This window comes from Ornithorhynchus anatinus, chromosome 11 (genome assembly GCF_004115215.2).
Source record: "Ornithorhynchus anatinus isolate Pmale09 chromosome 11, mOrnAna1.pri.v4, whole genome shotgun sequence".
Taxonomy (NCBI): Eukaryota; Metazoa; Chordata; class Mammalia; order Monotremata; family Ornithorhynchidae; genus Ornithorhynchus; species Ornithorhynchus anatinus.
Window position 1 is genome coordinate 45,967,204 of NC_041738.1, and position 17,876 is coordinate 45,985,079.

Here is a 17,876-nt window from a genome sequence, read left to right on the forward strand (position 1 = left end):
TTCCCCTTTTCTCTACATTCACAGTGACCCTAAAGTCCAAGGTCCTGTAGCAGAGATGGTGGTTTACAGCTTGTACTAGGGATGAGGCCAACTTTCGAGAGGGCCTTTGACAACCTGTTTCCCAATCAGTAAAACTGCAATGCAATATGACCCGATGGAAGGACGGACTGAAGAACGGCTCCCGGAATTCCTGCTGGAAGCTGCTCTGGCCATACAAAGTGCTATGTTTGTATTTCTCTGATGGCTTTGTTTAACCCTTTTTAACAATATTGGTATTAGCCAAATATATACTAAGCACCTGCTGTTGAAATAGAAATATTATCATTAAGGCCTATAACAAAGGTTTGAGTCTGCTTATTTATTCGTATGAGGTTGACAAGGAATTTGGGTTTGTTGCTCCAGTAGATAGAGGGTGCCTAGTTCAGAGCATGGTCTGGATGAATTTGTGCCAAGGCATCTTTCCTCTGCATTGCTACCCATCTCCTCCCCTCTTCATGTAGTCTTGCTGTTTATGTTCACACTAGTGATCCAAGAGCTGAGAAGAGGAAAGGTGGTAGTCAGGAACAGTGACCGCCCCCCAACCTTCCCAGGGTTGAGATCTCAGTGCCTCAGTTACCGCGTCTGTAAAATGGGGATTAAGACTGTGAGCCCCACGTGGGACAACTTGATTCCCCTGTGTCTACCCCAGTGTTTAGAACAGTGCTCGGCACATAGTAAGCGCTTAACAAATACCAACATCATTATTATTATTATTATTAAGGTGTCAGGACCTAACAGACCCTCCCCTTAGAAAGATGCTGTATGCTCAAGCCAGGGGCTAGGGGCTAGTGCCCAAGGCCCTCCCCCACATTATTTCAGAGAGGAGCTGGCTGCCATGGAGAATCAACTCTGAACATCTCCCACTGTTCTGAGACTTTAATAAAGCAGAACAGCATTTGTGGGGGCAAAAGGCTGGTGTGGGGGGAGAAGTTCTGAAGCCTTTCCCACAGTCATTTGGATGGCAATAGGACTGGTTTGGTCCAAGCTGCCCAAACACTTGTCATCTTCATGCTTTGGATTTTCACTGCCAACCTCCACACCAGGGGGATGGGGGAAGGATGAGTTATGCCCTGCCTCCACACATTACCTAGCTCCATTTGCTCTTTTCTATTTTCAGCAACCCAGTGGACTGAATGAATCACCTACATAATAATAATAATAATAATAACAATAACATCATTATAATAATAGGGACATTTGTTAAGTGCTTACCGTGTGCCGAACAATGTACCAAGAGCTGGGGGAGAGACACCAGACAATCAGGTCAGACATAGTCCTTACTCCACATGGGGCTCACAGTCTAGATAGGAAGGAAAACAGGTATTGCATTCCTTTTTTACAGTTAAGGAAATGGAGGCACAGAAAAGTTAAATGACATGCCCAAGGTCATCTCGCAGGCAAGTGGCAGAACTGGGTTTAGAACCCAGATCCTCTGACTCTCAGGCCCAGGCTCTTTTCTCTAGGCCACATTTCTTTTCTAAAACACTGAACAACATTTAAATCACTTACTTGCTATAGTCTCCTACTGTCCTCCTTCCCCCTTAGAACTTCACTCAAGTCAAAGAAATGAAAGGCAATCATTTTTTAAGAATGACTCAAAGTGTCGACAGAGCCCCGCTCTGCTAAATGGAGGGCCAAATGAAACATCCTGAAACTTAGTTCTATTCCCTGCTCTTCCTCTGACACAGAGTAAGAACAGGTCATGTCTCTCTCTGACTCAATTTCTCGATTTTTAAAATAGTGTCCCTCCCTGGCTCAAGGGGAATTTTGCAGGAGGGGAAGTTCTAAAGAAATTCAAAGCATTTCATTCCTCCTCCCCAGGGTGCAACTTTGTTCCCTGCTGGATCGAGGTCCAACTGTGTCCCCAGTGGACTAATTGGTTAGTTTTCCCAGGAGACTAAGAGAAGAGCAAAGCCCTGGTGAGTTTGTACTTCACGATCAAAGCACAGGGCTGGAAATTTATAACCTGAAATCTTTAGTAGTTTCTAGGAGACAAATCTACTGTTTTCAAGCAACTCTTAGTACTATGCCTATGATTGCCAAGAGGACATGGTAGACAATTCTGAGGAGTCTCAAAAACAACCAGGAAAGGCATTTGTTAAAAGTTCAGGAAGGTTCGTGCACTGACCGTAAGTGCTACTAAACCTTGGAATAGCCATAAGTGATTAAGCAGTTGAGAGGAAATAATGCGTGCTCCTCCCTGGAAATCAACTGCAGATGGAAATGCGCAAAAGAGGAGTGGTCATTTGTTGTCCACGTGGTGAGTCCACTTCCCTCTCTCCCCTACACCCACGGAGAAAGGTAGAGTCACCCTTGCTTTGGGGTTTCACGGAGGCCTTGTCCCACACATACTTCGCTCTCTGACTGCCCTGCACAGCAGAGAAACTGCAAATGCACACCCCACTGAGAGGCCTTTTGGGGGGGGCCCAGTCCTGTCCCCTTGTTTGATGCTCCCAGATTCTAACAGCCGAAGACTTCAATTGGTCTAAAAAGGAAGGGGTGTGGGGAAGCATGCTGGATCTTTTCTATACCTTTTCTATGGTATTTGTTGATAATAATAACAATAACGATAATAATAACTGCAGTATTTATTAAGCGCTTACTGTGTGCCAAGCACTGGGGGTAGATACAAGCTAATCGGGTTGGGCACAGTCCCTGTCACACATGGGTATCCCACTCCAAATCCCCATTTTACACGAGGTAACTGAGGCACAGAAAAGTGAAGTGACTCGACCATGGTCACACAGCAGAAAAGTGGTGGATTAGGATTAGAACCCAGGTCCTTCTGACTCCGAGGCCCATGTTCTATCCACTAAAGCCTTTTCATCCCAGCCCGTTTCTCACCCCACACCCTGATTCAGGGCCTGGCACCTGAGCCCCAGAGGGTTCCCGTCATTATACCCTGCCTGCTGTGTGGCCCTGGGCCCGCGGTTACCGCCTCTTTATGCCTCAATTTCCTCATCTGTAAAATGGGGATGAACTTTCTGTTCGCCATCCCTCTTAGACTGCAAGCCCCGAAGGGGTCTGATCCGATAGCACGGTAACTCCTCCGGCGCTTAGCACAGTTCTTGACACAGAGTAAGCGCTTAACAAGAACCACGATTTAATTATTATTATTGCACGTCTCAGCTGGTGGGGGGCGGGGGGGGAGTCTAAATAAATTCCCCAAACCAAATATGCCTTTTCCCCTGTCCAACAGTTTCCGAAGATCTGAATATCGCTTTCCAGGGACTTCCGCCCCCGACTCCCACCGATCCAACTCGATCCCGCGACCAAGAGGCTCCTTCGGGCAGGGAAATGGCCAGGAATCGTCTCTTTTTATAGCTGAATCGTACTTTCCAAGCGCTTAGTACAGCGCTCTGCACCCAGTAAGCACTTAATAAATACGATTGAATGAATCTGGACGTACAGAAGGGAGCGATTCCACAACAGTGGAAACGCACAAAACCCATCGGAGTGTGTGTCAGGGAGACTTTTGAACTCGAAGAAAACTTTGGGGTGCATTTCTTTTCCTCTCCCGGCAGGCTAGGTGGGTTCGAGGCGAAAAGATGTGGTCCCCACTCCCCCAGGCATTCATTCATTTTCATTCAATCCCCTTTATTGAGCGCTTACTGTGTGCGGAGCACTGGACTAAGCGCTTGGAAAGTACGATTCGACAACAAATAGAGACAATCCCAACCCAACAACGGACTCGCAGTGTAGCAGGCACCTCCCCCCCCCCCCCCCCCCCAGCTAGCGAAAACCAGTGGGGGCTCCCAGCCATGCAACAGCCCCCGGTGCAGACTAACGCGGCAGCAGCCGCGGCTCCGGGGGCACTTGCACGGGGGTCGGGAGTTGCATCGGCAGCGAGAGTTGCAGCTGCCACCGGCGGGACTTGAGGCCGGTAGCGAGAGCTGCAGCTGCAGCAGCAGCCGCGGCCCCGGAGGGACTTGCACAGGGGTCGGGAGTTGCACCCGCAACGAGAGCTGCAGCAGCAGCAGCCGCAGCCCCGAAGGGACTTGCACGGGGGTCGGGAGTTGCACCGGCAGCGAGAGCTGCAGCAGTAGCAGCTGCAGGAGCAGCAGCAGCGGCCCCGTGGGGACTTGCACGGGCGTCGGGAGTTGCACCGGCAGCGAGAGCTGCAGCAGTAGCAGCCGCGGCCCCGGGGGGACTTGCATCGGCAGCGAGAGCTGCAGGAGCAGCAGCCGCGGCCCCGGGGGGACTTGCACGGGGGTCGGGGGTTGCACAGCAGCCCGAGGTGCAGCAGCACTGACTCTGAGCCCCGTGGGCCGGGGCGGGGGGCTGCGAGGAGTGGGGGGCGGTGCTGGGGGAGGGGTCGGGCCCTGCCGGCCTCGACGACGGGAAGGTAAATGAGGAAGGTGGGGCGGCGGGGCGTCCCCACCCCCCGGCTCGGATTCGCAGTCCCGCCCGGCCGCCCTCCTCCTTTCTGCTGTCTGCTGTCGGCGCCGGGCCCCGCGGCGGCCGGACATCGTTTCCCCAACTCGCCGGGGACCTGGAGCAATGACAGGAGCTGACATTTATTGCAGGAAAGGGCTCGTCGTCAACGCCGCCGCCGCCGCTCCTCCTCCCGTGGTTCCCTCCCGGGAGGCCGGTCCGGACCAGGAGGACGGACGGGCAGCGACCCCAGGACCGGTAAGTTTCGTCCCCCCGCCCCCGACGCGTGGCTCCGATGCTCCCCTCCCTTCTTGTTTCGTCCTTTCCAAGTTCCTCAAGAGACCCTGAACCAGCGTGGCTTAGTGCTGGCAAGAGCCCGGGCTCGGGAGGCACAGGTCGTGGGTTCTAATCCCCACTCCTCCACTTGGCAGCCGGGTGACTTTGGGCCAGCCGCTTCACTGCTCTGTGCCTCGGTTGTCTGCCAAATGGAGATGAAGATTGGGAGTCGCGCCTGGGATAGCCTGCTAAGCTTTCGTCTCCTCCAGCGCTTAGAACAGTGCTTGGCCCATAGTAAGCGCTTAACTACCATCATCATTATTATTAGCACAGCTTTGGTGGCACCCACACAGTTGCAACTGGATAAAAGAGAGAGGTGGAGACAGAGTGAGAGAGCCCGTTGTGGGCAGGGATTGTCTCTATTGCTGTATTGTACTTTCCAAGCGCTTAGTATGGTGCTTTGCACGCAGAAAGTGCTCAAGAAATACGATTGAATGAAAGAATGAATATACAGAGAGTTAAGAGACTGAAACAGGCCCAGAGGCAGAGAAGAATCAGAGTCAGAGACAGGCAGAAAGACAAAAAGAAAGAGACAGAAAGAAACAGACACACACAAAGGCAGAGAGGGACAGAATCATTCATTCAGTATTATTTATTGGGCGCTTGCTATGTGCAGAGCACTGTACTAAACGCTTGGAATGTACAATTCGGGAATTGTATCAGATTGAATCAGGCAGAGACAGACACACAGAGAGAGGCAGAGTTTTTTGGGCGGGAAGATGTCGTTTTCAGAATTTAAAGACCAGAAGACCTTTGCTTAAAATGTTGACCCACCCCCCACCTTGAAACTGAGTCGCATGAGGCCTTGCCCTGGAGTAGACCTGGCAGCCGCACTAAGGCAGGAGAGCTTCTAAACCGATGCTACAGAAACCTGTGGCTCCCGACTTCCCCTCGAGATAAGAGGCCTGCTGGGCTGAGATGTACTTCGTTGAAGTCAGTTCCTGCTGGCCTTGGTGTCACCTAGCACCCGCTGCTCTAAGCACTTGGATGTTTCAACACCCACTGCCTCTACCTTCCTACCATGCGGCCGACTCCGACCTCAGCGAAGCGACAGTCGGATTGTGGACTGAGTTCGTTTAGAATGTAAATGCACCTCTTGCCGAGAGCTGAGATGGAGCGAGACATAGAAAAAGAAAACATTAACCGAGAGGAAGCATTTCCTCACTATATTAAAAAATGTATTATTTGGGAACCTTTTAAGGGCCATCCTCTCTTCGTGCGTCCAAACCACAAGGGGTCTCTGTTTTAAAGTCGCTAAAGTTTCATTGGCTTTTCTCTAAGTGCCATTTGTACTACAGAAAATTTGGTGATGCTTATGAATAAAAAATAAATTCCTTCTGCTCACTCTAGCCTTCATGGATGTGGAAGGGCGGGGCATGGAGATGCACTGAGAAGCAGTGTAGCCTAGTGGAAAGAGCGTGGGCCTGGGATTCAGAGGACCAGGGTTCTAATCGTAGCTCTGCCACACGTCTGCTGTGTGTCCTTGGGAAAGTCACTTAACTTCTCTGGGCCTCAGTTACCTCATCTGTAAAATGGGGATGAAGACTGTTTGTCCCTCATGGGACAACCTGATTACCTTGTATCTACCCTAGTGCTTAGAACAGTGCTTGGCACATAGTTAATAATTAATATTACATTACTCCTGCTTGACTCTTTGATAAGAAGATAATAAGAATGGGAGGAGAGAAGGTGAAAGAAGGGATCCATCCATCCACCTTCAGGGTGGAGAAGAGTTTCTGAAAAACACATGGCCAAGTCCAGGAGTCAGATGAGTTCTTGGACTTTTGAGGGTTATCCACTGATTCGTTTCTGATCTCCTGGGCAACTTCAAAACTTGCAAGTTTCCTTATAAACAAAAATTTTACCAGCCAGAGACTAAACAGAAGTCTGCTCAATGCACCCCCGTCCCCGGTGGACTTTTGTGAGGGAGAAGTCTGATAAAAGGCAATGTGTTTATGGAAAGAGTTGCATTTGGTTCTTCTTGCCAGCCACAAGAGGGTTGTGAGAGCCTTTCCAAAGAGTCCATCTGATTTCTCCCCATGTTTACAGTACTTCCCAATGATTGGGAGGTATATTAAGGAATTCCGATTCAGTGAGACTTAGTTCAAAATCTTTTAACCCAGGGTCAAGGGTTCTAGGTAGTAAGTGGATATTACATTATATTTTACGATTTTTAAAAAATGGTATTTGTTAAGCACTTACCATGTGCCAGACACTGTTCTAAGCACTGGGGTGGATACAAGGTAATCAGGTTGTACTCAGTCCACATCCCACATAGAGCTTACAGTCTTCATCCCCATTTTAAAGATGAGCTATATGAGGCAAAGAGAAGTTAAGTGACTTGCCGAAGGTCACACAGCAGACAAGTGGCAGAGACGGGATTAGAACCCAGGTCCTTCTGACTCCAAGGCCCGTGCTTTAACCATTAGGCCATCACTTCTTCTCCAGCATGGGTTGGTCAGGGCATTTTCTTGGTGGATTTAGGAAAATGTTGAGCAGAGCGGCACTTTATAATTGAATGCATGAATGACTTCCATTTCCCAGTGTTGCAATGAAAAGTGACTCAATGAGGCTAGCCTGCTTCCAAGCTGTAAATCATAGCTGAAGATGGCATCAGTTATTTCCTTCCCCTTCTCTTTTAAATGATGGAGGTGTCCTGCTGTTCAACATTCAAAAAATGCCTTGATCCACCCCAGAAGCAGCTGCATTTAGGAGGTGGCTAAGCATCTTTCACATATTTGCTCCAGAAAACTTGCATGGCACTTTGGGTTGAGGGGAAAAAAAAACATTGAAAGTAGAAACAGGCTCTTCAGAAGATTATGCCGGAACTCTTGCTGTCTTTTAGGAACATTTCGGTTTCTTCCAGGAATCCAATGCCAGTTCACATCTGCCACATCTTTGTGATTTTCTTGTTTCCCAAAGAATCTGCTCTGTGAACAGGGGGAAAATAGGCAAAGGCAGATCCTTTTCAAACATGGGTTTCCCTGGGGAATATGGCCACATCCAGTCAAACTCATGTTGCCCATGTATCACCCTGGAGTTGTCTTTATCTTTCTCATAGAAACAGTGTCCCAGGAGCAGTGATTTTCAGTGAATAGTTCAGTAGTGCTCCTGCATCCAGTTATTTTAATTCTAGTATCTAGATTACCCCACGAAAGCAGGTAGCTAGCTGTATGCCTGGGGCTAGAAGCGTTTGATGACAGGCCTCTGTAAACTCTGGGGAATTGTGCTAATTTTATGTACTGTATTTTCTTTCTGGGCATAGGTAAGAGGGGAGAGCAGGCAGGCAAAGTACTTTCTGAGAGCATTTAAATTTTTAAGGACTTATCTACAGGACTAACTTTGGTATGTATCAGCAAAGCCGGGGGTAAAGACAACATTCCTAACCCTGGCAAAGACAACATGCATTTGCTTTTTTTCTAGAGGCTTTCACTGCCCCCTCTTTACCCTCCAACACATACCCAGTTGATTCAGAGCAAGTCTAGGGAGCATGCCTGATGTGATACCAGTCTCACTGCTCCCTGGAGATGTGGTGGTTCTGTTTAGAGGGAAATGAACCTTGGCTGGCCCAGCAACAAAGAGAGGCCCAGAGCCCTTTAGGGTGAGGGAGAGGCTCATGACTAAATGCAAAACTGGTCTGCTAAAAAAAGGGTTTGGTTTGGTGTTATCTAATTTCCCATTTTCACTATCCAAATGAACTGAGACCTTTAGCTTCTCTCTACCCAACTTGGTCTCCCCTCCTGTCTAATTTTGCTCCCAAACTCAGGATCTGTGGTTGGATCATCAGTTTTTGTGCCAGCAGGGGTGACAGTGGAAATACAGTTGCCATTTCATTCCAGGATAACTGTCATAGCCTTTGCTTATTGCTAACAGGCCACTTGGTGCAAAACAATCTCAATGCATTTCATCAATGATGTCATGATATATTTAAGTTTATAAGTCAGGTGAGCCATTATTCTTGGTGACGAAGCACCCATCCAGGGAGTAACAACAACTTTGCACCCTGAGGATTGGCATTCCATATCTCTGTAAGGCTAGTGGGGTAGCAGGGTTTTACTTTTACTTTTTAATTTTTTTAAAGGTATTTGTAAGTGCTTACTGTGCTCTAAGTAGTGGGGTAGGTATAGGTTAATCAGGTGGGACACAGTCTCTGTCCCATGTGGGGCTCACAATCAAATAGGAGGGAGGATAGATATTGAATCCCCATTTTACAATTGAGGAAACCAAGGCAGAGAGAAGTTGAGTGACGTGCCCAAGATCACAGAGAAGGCAAGTGACGGAGCTGGCATTAGAACCCAGCTCCTCTGGCTCCCTGGCCTGTACTTTATCCACTAGGCCATAATAATAATAATTATGGTATTTGTTAAGCGCTTACTATGTGCTGAGCACTGTTCTAAGCGCTGGGGTAGATACAGGGTAATCAGATTGTCCCACGTGGGGCTCACATCTTTTAATCCCCATTTTTACAGATGAGGTAACCGAGGCCCAGAGAAGTGAAGTGACTTGCCCAAAGTCACACAGCTGACAAGTGGCGGAGCCAGGATTAGAACCCATGACCTCTGACTCCCAAGCCCGTGCTTTTCCACCGAGTCATGCTGCTTCTCATGCTTCTCTTCTAGGCCACGCTGCTAGACCACCTACCCCTGCAACTCCAAGGCCCTGAGGTTGTTTATCTTGGTGCTCTGAGTTTCTCTCCGAGCACTTCCATCCACCTTCCCAAGATTCTCTTGCTCTCAAGGCTGAGCTGACTCACTGGAACACCGGACGGTGGAGTTCACCAGTGCCTGTGGCGGCCGCTTTGGGTCACGTCTGGCTCCAAGAGGCCCCTTAATCTCTCAAAGCAAATGAGAGCGGCTCAGAGCTGGGTAGGAGAGTACCAGCAAACCAGCAACAAACCCTCCTCACTTTTCCCATTCCTCCATTCTCAAGCATTTATTCTGGATGTTCCTAGAAGCAGTGTGGGCCAAGTAGAAAGAGCCCAGACCTGGTAGGACCTGGTAGCCCAGAGGACCTGGGTTTGTATCTGCCCCAGCACCGTTCTAAGTATGAATATAACCATATATAGACTGTATGCTCATTGTGGGCGGGGAATGTGTCTACTGTTGTATTCTCCCAAGTGCTTAGCATGGTGCTCTGCACACCTTAAGCGCTCAATAAATAAGATTGAATGAATAAATGAATCATATATCCCTCACTACCTCTCTCTCTCTATGTGTATATATATATTTATATGCATATATGATGTGGAGGTGGATGGGCAGCCATGGGAGGTTCTTGAGGAGTGGGAACTGAATTGAACGTTTTTGTTGCTAAATGATTTGTGCAGCAGTGTGAAGTTGGAGGAGGGGGTGAGATAGGAGGTGCGGAGTCAGAGGATCAAGGAGGCAGATGCAGTAGTCAAGGTCGGATAGATAAGTACTTGGATCAGCATAATGGCAGTGTGGATGGAGAGGAAAGGGAGAATTTTAGCAATTTGTGAAGGTAGAACCGACAGGATTTGGTGACAGTGGATATGTGGGTGGAATGAGAGAGTTGAGCCAAGGGTAATGCCAAGATTATGGATTTGTGAGGTAGGGAGGATAGTGGTGTTGTCTAAAGGGATAGGAAGGACGGGGTGAGGGTTGGAAGATAAGGAGTTCAGTTTTGGACATGTTTAATATGTGGTATTGGTGGAACATCCAGGAAATGAGAGATTGCAGGGAAGGAGAGAGGGCAGGGCTGGAGGGATTAACATGTGAGCAGTTTGGATGGAGAGGAAAGGGTGGATTTTAGTGATGTTGTGACTTGCCTGCTGGGCAATCTTAGGCAAGTCACTTCTCGGTACCTCAGTTATCTCATCTGAAAAATGGGGATTAAGATAATGAGTCCCTTGTGGGACATGGACTGTGTCCAACCTGATTAGCTTATATCCTACCCCAGCGCTTAGTTCAGTGCCTAGAACATAGTAAGTGCTTAACAAATACCATTAAAAAAAAAATTGGGGAGCAGAGCTACTGTCGATCTCTAGCACACTCACTGGTGCTGAAGTGAAAGTCAGACATGGAGGTGGATCCCCAACCACATCACTGTCCTTCCTGTAGGGGTGAGTTGGAAATCAGAGCATCACAGCATCTTCTGGAGGAGTGCAGCACAGGGGTTCCTAGTCCTCCAAGTTAGAATGGAACTTTGGTTTGTAAAATTCAGTCTGACTCCACACCGGGAAAATAAAACTGAGATCCGGACATCACAACATCTTCTGGAGGAGTGTAGCATAGGGGTTCCTAGCCCTCCAAGTCAGAAGAGAAGTTTGGTTTCCAAAATTCAGTCCAAAGACTCCATTCAAGGCAAATAAAACTGAGACATGATTATCCCTTTTACAACAGAACCCTTAACATATGATTGACTGATCCATCCAAAACTTAGCTAATCCATGGTGGTCTTGCCCTGATGTCTAGAAACCATGGGGGTAGGGGACTGGGGCAGGGGAGCAGTTAGGACACAAGATTGTGGTACTAAAAGACTTAAGATCCCCTTCTCTGATCTTGCTTTGGATCTCAGGCAAGTTCCTTCAAAAGCCTGTGCCTCGGTTTCTCTATTCACCAGGTGGAGAGGGTACTAACTGGCCTCACGATGACCCTCTTGCGTAGAGTGCCCTTAGGTTAAATTTTATTTGGCCAAGAAATATGTACCCCAAGCAGATGATAAGTCTTGGCTTCGATACGCTTGAAAATTTCTGGCCAGCACAAAAGTTCCTCTTTAAGAAAACTAAACCCAGATTTAGTCACCAGGCGCCATGACATCACTTGGTGGTTTTTCTGTGTTGTGTTTTATACCACCACTTCCTGTTGTGCACCAATTTGGATCAGTACAGAGAGAGAGCGCCACATGTTTCAAATACAAGTTAGATCTTAGCATGAGTCTTCCCTTTTCTCAGCTTTTCAAACCATTTCTCTCATTGCAGGAACAGTGAAGCAGAGGCCTACATTCTGAGAGCTGTGGATTTAATTTACGATTCACTCTATGCTTAAAGGATGAAAATATGGGACTTAAGTTATCCTGCCTGAAAGGTAAGGCTCTGTCGTGGCGCTGGCTTCCTGTGGGAAGCTGGGCAGTGTCCACTGAGATGAAAAAATGAAAACAAACTAAGGGCCTGAAAAGAGAGAGGAGGAATAGAGGCAGTCTCGGCCAGGTTTGGCTGGAGGGCGTGGAGGCTGCTAACCATTTCAAGATGGTGGCAAATGATCTAAACTATTTTTAACTATTATATCCATGGCTCAGCTCTTATGCCGAGGGTTGCAAGAGAGGCTCTGAAGTCAGCTCTCTCTATTCCCCACAGACGGGAGGCTAAGGGATGATGCCAGTGGATGCCAAAGGATCTGACCTCACCTTCCTCTTGAATGACACCATTTTTCCCCTTCTCCAGTGGCTAGCTGGGTCACCTTAGACAAGACCTTGGAGAGCTTCTCTGGGCTTTAATTTCATCAGTCATAAATGGTAACACCTGCTCTTTGCTTAACTTTCACTGGAGGTGCCACAATTAAGGAGAAAATGAGCTCCCAAGAGAAAGCCACCTATAAGAGCTGTGGTACTTGTTCAGTGCTCACCATGTGCCAAGCATTGTACTAAGCACTGAGATAAATAAACTTAGAAAAGACAAAGGCCCTGTTCTAATGGGACTGTTAACAGTCTAAGGAGATGGTATTTAATCCCCTTTTTACAGATGAGGAAACTGAGGTTCAGAGAAACAAAGTGATTGCTCATGGTCATGTAGCAGACAAGTGGCAGAGCTGGGATTAGAACCCAGGTCTCCTTGCTCCTAGGGTAAGGACAGTATCAATCGATCAATTATTTGCATTTATCGAGCGCTTACTTTGTGCAGAGCACTGTTCTGAGTGCTTGGGAGAGTTCATTATAACGGAGTTGGTAGGTTCCCAGGTCACAACGAACTTAAAACCTGAGGAGGAGTCAGACGTTAATATAAATATATAAATTATGGATATGAACATAAGCACTGTGGGGCTGAGGGTGGGTGGAATAAGGGGTGCAAATCCAAGTGCAGGGGCCACACAGATGGGAATGGGGAAGACTTCTTGGAGGGATGTGCTTATAATAAGGCTTGGAAAGTGGGGAGAGTCATTTGGATATCTGGAGAGGGAGGGCATTCCAGGCCAGAGGCAGGACGTGGGCAAGGGGTCAGTGGTGAGGTAGTTACAGTGAGTAGGTTGGCATTAGAGAGGCAAAGATTACAGGCTGTGTTGTAGTAAGAAATCAGGAAGGTAAGGTAGGAAGGGTTTTACATACATAGGTATATATGCCCACGTATATACACCCACATCCACAAATTCCCCCAGCTAGATCTGCTCTCACATCACCCAATCTCATTGCTCACAGGGTGGGAAGTGGGAGAGGCCTCTTGGGTTGTTAATTAAAGTCCTGGTGGACGAGAGATAAGATAAACAATCTATCCCAAGCACTGGAAAGATTCTAGTATTCAGTGGGAGAGTGGGGCTGAAGACTGAGGTGATCCATAGCATCTGCAGCCCTCGCTCCAAAATTGTCTGGGCATGAAACTCACATCACTGCTGCCGCTTGGGATGACTGTTTGGGCCCAATCAAGGGTTTGAAAATACAGCCAGAAGAGGCGAGGCCAGAATGATCAGGGAATGAATAAGAGAAATGAAACTAAAAAGAAGAATCTCTTCCTCTTTCTGGTCCAACACACCTACCCCCACCCAAACCCCAAAACCCATTAGTCTATCCATCTGTATGACAGGATTACTCCCTCCCTTCACTTCCCTCCCAACTCTGTAGTCTCCCTCGGAGAATGCTAGCAGTAGTCAGCAGCCTCGGACTTCCTTTGTTTCCCATCACTAACAAACACTTGAGAGGGCAAGAGGTTTTATCTCGAGGCTGTAGTTTCTCTTCTCTGGAACCATCTTGATTCTGCTTGTGATGCCGGATGGGGTGTATCTTGTGACCCATCATGGAATGCAACCAAGGGAACCGTGTGAATCGAAAGGTAGCGTGCTTCAGCGGACTAGGCAAGGGACTCAAAACTCAGAGGCAGTGGGTCCTAATTCTGACTCAGCCCCAACTTGGTCCGGTGCCGTAAAACAAGCCGTCTAAGCTTTCAGGAACTCAGTCTTCCCCTAAGGGGACAGACAATACTCATCTATTTCAATAATAATAACAATCCCCAGAAAGCTGGCCAACTGTAAAATGCTAGAGAGATGGCAATACTCAGGGAATGAAAGTCGCATACGCTGTGGACTGTAAGCTCCCTGTAGACTGTAAACTCCTCTGTCGACTGTAAGTTCCCTGTGGGCAGGGATCACGTCTCCCAGGTCTATTACATGGTACTTTCCCAAGCTCTCAGTAGTGTTTTAGACCGTAAGCTCATTGTGGGCAGGGAATGTGTCTGTTTATTATTATATTGTACTCTCCAAAGTGCTTAGTACAGTACTCTGCATACAGTAAGCACTCAATAAAATACATCTGACTGTTCTGCACACAGTAAGCACTTCTAGTGATGGAGTGATTGAGGGAATTAAAGTCAGAGGGAGAAGTACCCAGCTGCTGCTGAAATTCAGAGAGAGTCAGTTTCAAAAGAAAGTGGGAAAGCCAAGGGTGACCATGTTAAGGGGGAGGTGAGTTTCTTTTGCTCTGCTAGTGCAGTTGTGAACTATATGGGCAGAGTCACAATCTGCTAGAGCTGGAAGTAGCTTATGGGATTTATTGTTCTATTTAACTAAAATCTAAATTTGCAAGAAGCAGAGTCCATCTCTTGCACTCAGGTGAGCAGGAAGTTGGGGCTGCTCTGAGAGAATGCCTAGGGGGTGGGGGAGGGGGTGTTCTGCCCACCACTAAGGCATTAGTAGAAATATGTGAAGAGAGTGGCGGTGAAGGAAACTTGACTGGTAACAAGAGGGTTTGTCGGGTGGGCCCTTGGCAACAGCAGCATAACCACAGACAGATGAATGGACCCTCCGCCAAAGTGAGGTGATTTATTTACCTTTTGGCTTACAAGTAAATAAAAAAGAGAGTGATCTAAACCACCCTTTCCTGTTGTGATGGCAGCCAGCAGCCCCACCTGGATAGGCTAGTTCAGGGTGACTTCTCGTTAGGGCCGTGGAAAATGGCCGTTCAGTCTTCCCGAGCATCGCACCCATACAGTCCGGTTGGCATGGCCGGGGTGAGCCAAACAGCTCTCGAGGAGACTGGCCGGCAGATAGGAGCCCGGGACCCCTCCTCCTCTGTACGTGGTGCTCCCACTTTCCTCCCCTGAATGGAGTTGGGGCTGCAGACTGCCTGGTTCTGGTCAGCAGGATTTTGATACAGCACCACTGCCCGCTGGGTAACATTAGGGGAAGCGTGGCCTAGTGGATAGAGCAGGGGCCTGGGAGTCACCAGGTCATGAGTTCTAATCTCGGCTCTGTCATTTGTTTGCTGTGTGCCCTTGGGCAAGTCACTTCACTTCTCTGTGCCTCAGTTACCTCATCTGTAAAATGGGGATTGAGATTGTAAACCCCATGATGAGGGCCTGGGACGGTGACCAAGCCGATTTGCTTGTATACACCCTAGTGCTTAGTACAGTGCCTAGCACGTAGTAAGCACTTAGCAAATACCACAGTTATTATTAGAGCATCACACCGGTTTAAAGACTCGTGAACCACGCCCAAATCTTCTTTTTCCTTAGGGCTTTCCTTAGAGGTGCAGGGCCTATGCTAAATCAGTATGGTATACAACTTTGAGGGCAGGAATTGTGTCCAACCCAATTTTCTGGTATCTACCCCAGCACTTAGTATAGTGCCTGGCACATAGTAAGCGCTTAAACAAATACTGTAATTATTATTATCCAGAAGGGAGGTGGGGAGGATCATGAGATAGAACTACTTGGCAGAACAGTGGTTCCACTCCCTCAACCCCAGACTGAAGCCAGGCAAGACACTTCACTTTTCTGTGCCTCAGGTACCTCTTCTGTAAAATGGGGATTGAAACTGGGAGCCCCATGTGGGACAGGGACTGTATCCAACTCAATTTGCTTGAATCCACTCCAGCACTTAGTACAGTGCCTGGCACATAGCAAGTGCTTAACTTATAATTGTTATTATTATCATCATTATTATTGGTTCCAGAACTAACTGGTCCTAACCCAAATACTTCCAAGAGGGGTAGGGTCCCTTAGGTTATGGGACCTAGGTCTCCAACCCACTGGGGCAGCCCTGCTGGTTATTAGGATTGAGGTACCAATCAGTAATTATATAACACCGTACTGAGCATTTGGGACAATAAAATATAACAGAGTTGGTAGACACAATCCCTGCCCACGAGAAGCTTACAGTCTACAGGGCAAAACAGACATTAAAAAGATTAGACATGAAAGAGTAGAGCATATGAATATTTACATAATGGGGTGAATATCAAAGTGCTGAAGTGCATAGTCAACACAGGAGAGGGTAGATAAGGGAAATACAGGATTTAGTCTGGGAAGGCCGCTTGGAGGAGATGAGGTCTTGGGAGGGTTTTGAAGATGGGGAGAGTGTTGGACTGGTGAAATGGAAGAAGGAGGGTGTTCCAGGCCCGAGGGAGAATGTAGGCAAGGGGTCGGTGGCAGGATAGAGGTGGTTTTAGAAGAGCGGAGTGTGTGACTCGGGTTGTAATAGGAGATCAGCAAGGTTAGGTAGGAGGGCGAGAGCTGTTGAATGCCCTAAATCCGATGGCAAGGAGAGTGAGCAATCAGTGGGAGTTTTTGAGGTATGGAGAGAGATGGGCTGACCAGCTTCCAGGCAGCAGAATTTAGTAGGGACTGGAAAGGGGAGAAATTGGAGGTAGGGAGATTAACGGGGAAGTGTATGTAGTAGTCTCCACCTGGATGTCGGCCCGCCACCTAAAACTCAACATGAGCAAGACTGAGCTCCTCATCTTCCCTCCCAAGCCCGGTCCTCTCCCAGACTTCCCTATCACCGTGGATGGCACGACCATCCTTCCCGTCTCTCGGGCCCGCGATCTCAGTGTCATCCTTGGCTCGTCTCTCTCGTTCACCCCACACATCCTATCCGTTACGGAGACCTGCCGGTTTCACCTTTACGATATCGCCAAGCTCTGCCCTTTCCTCTCCACCCAAATGGCTACCTTACTGCTATGGGCTCTCGTTATATCCCAGCTAGACTACTGTGTCAGACCTTACTGCTATGGGCTCTCGTTATATCCCAGCTAGACTACTGTGTCAGCCTTCTCTTTGATCTCCCTTCCTCCTCTCTCGCCCCGCTCTGGTCTATTCTTCACTCCGCTGCCTGGCTTATCTTCCTGCAGAAACGATCTGGGCATGTCACTCCCCTTCTTAAACACCTCCAGTGGTTGCCTATCGACCTCCGCTGCAAACAAAAACTCCTCACTCTAGGCTTCAAGGCTGTCCATCACCTTGCCCCTTCCTACCTCTCCTCCCTTCTCTCTTTCTACCGCCCACCCCGCACGCTCCGCTTCTCTGCTGCCCACCTCCTCACCGTCCCTCGGTCTCGCCTATCCCGCCGTCGACCCCTGGGTCACGTCCTCCCGCGGTCCTGGAATGCCCTCCCTCCTCACCTCCGCCAAAATGATTCTCTTCCCCTCTTCAAAACCCTACTTCAGACTCACCTCCTCCAAGAGGCCTTCCCAGACTGAGCTCCCCTTCTCCCTCTACTCCCTCTACCGCCCCCCCCCTTCACCTCTCCGCAGCTTAACCCTCTTCTCCCCCCATCTCCCTCTGCTCCTCCCCCTCTCCCTTCCCATCCCCTCAGCACTGTACTCGTCCGCTCAACTGTATATATTTTCATTACCCTATTTATTTTGTTAATGAAATGTACATCGCCTCGATTCTATTTAGTTGCCATTGTTTTTACGAGATGTTCTTCCCCTCGACTCTATTTATTGCCAGTGTTCTCATCTGTCCATCTCCCCCGATTAGACCGTAAGCCCGTCAAATGGCAGGGACCGTCTCTATCTGTTGCCGACTTGTTCATTCCAAGCGCTTAGTACAGTGCTCTGCACATAGTAAGCGCTCAATAAATACTGTTGAATATTGATTGAATGAATGAATGAATGAATAGTCAAGGCAGGAAATACTGAGTGCTTGGATCAGCATAGTAGCAGTTTGGGTGAAGAGGAAAGGG

At 48.4% G+C, this 17,876-nt stretch overlaps 1 protein-coding gene and 1 long non-coding RNA gene across 2 annotated transcripts in view; one reads left to right on the forward strand and one right to left on the reverse strand.

Moving 5' to 3' along the window:
* Nucleotides 1–343: 343 nt before the first annotated feature.
* On the reverse strand, nucleotides 344–1,285 carry LOC120638681. The gene is made up of 2 exons (XR_005660538.1): nucleotides 1,252–1,285; nucleotides 344–535 (listed from the first exon to the last, which is right to left on the reverse strand). It is a non-coding gene; the product is annotated as an uncharacterized LOC120638681 (long non-coding RNA).
* Nucleotides 1,286–4,422: 3,137 nt separating this feature from the next.
* The window catches only part of C11H16orf74 (chromosome 11 C16orf74 homolog), a 55,864-nt gene continuing 42,410 nt past the window's right edge, over nucleotides 4,423–17,876 (forward strand). The window contains exons 1-2 of the mRNA XM_029075196.2: nucleotides 4,423–4,671; nucleotides 11,690–11,795. Of these exons, the coding sequence (XP_028931029.1) occupies nucleotides 11,768–11,795 (28 nt within the window). The 5' untranslated portion in view covers nucleotides 4,423–4,671; nucleotides 11,690–11,767. The remainder of the gene's footprint in view (nucleotides 4,672–11,689; nucleotides 11,796–17,876) is intronic.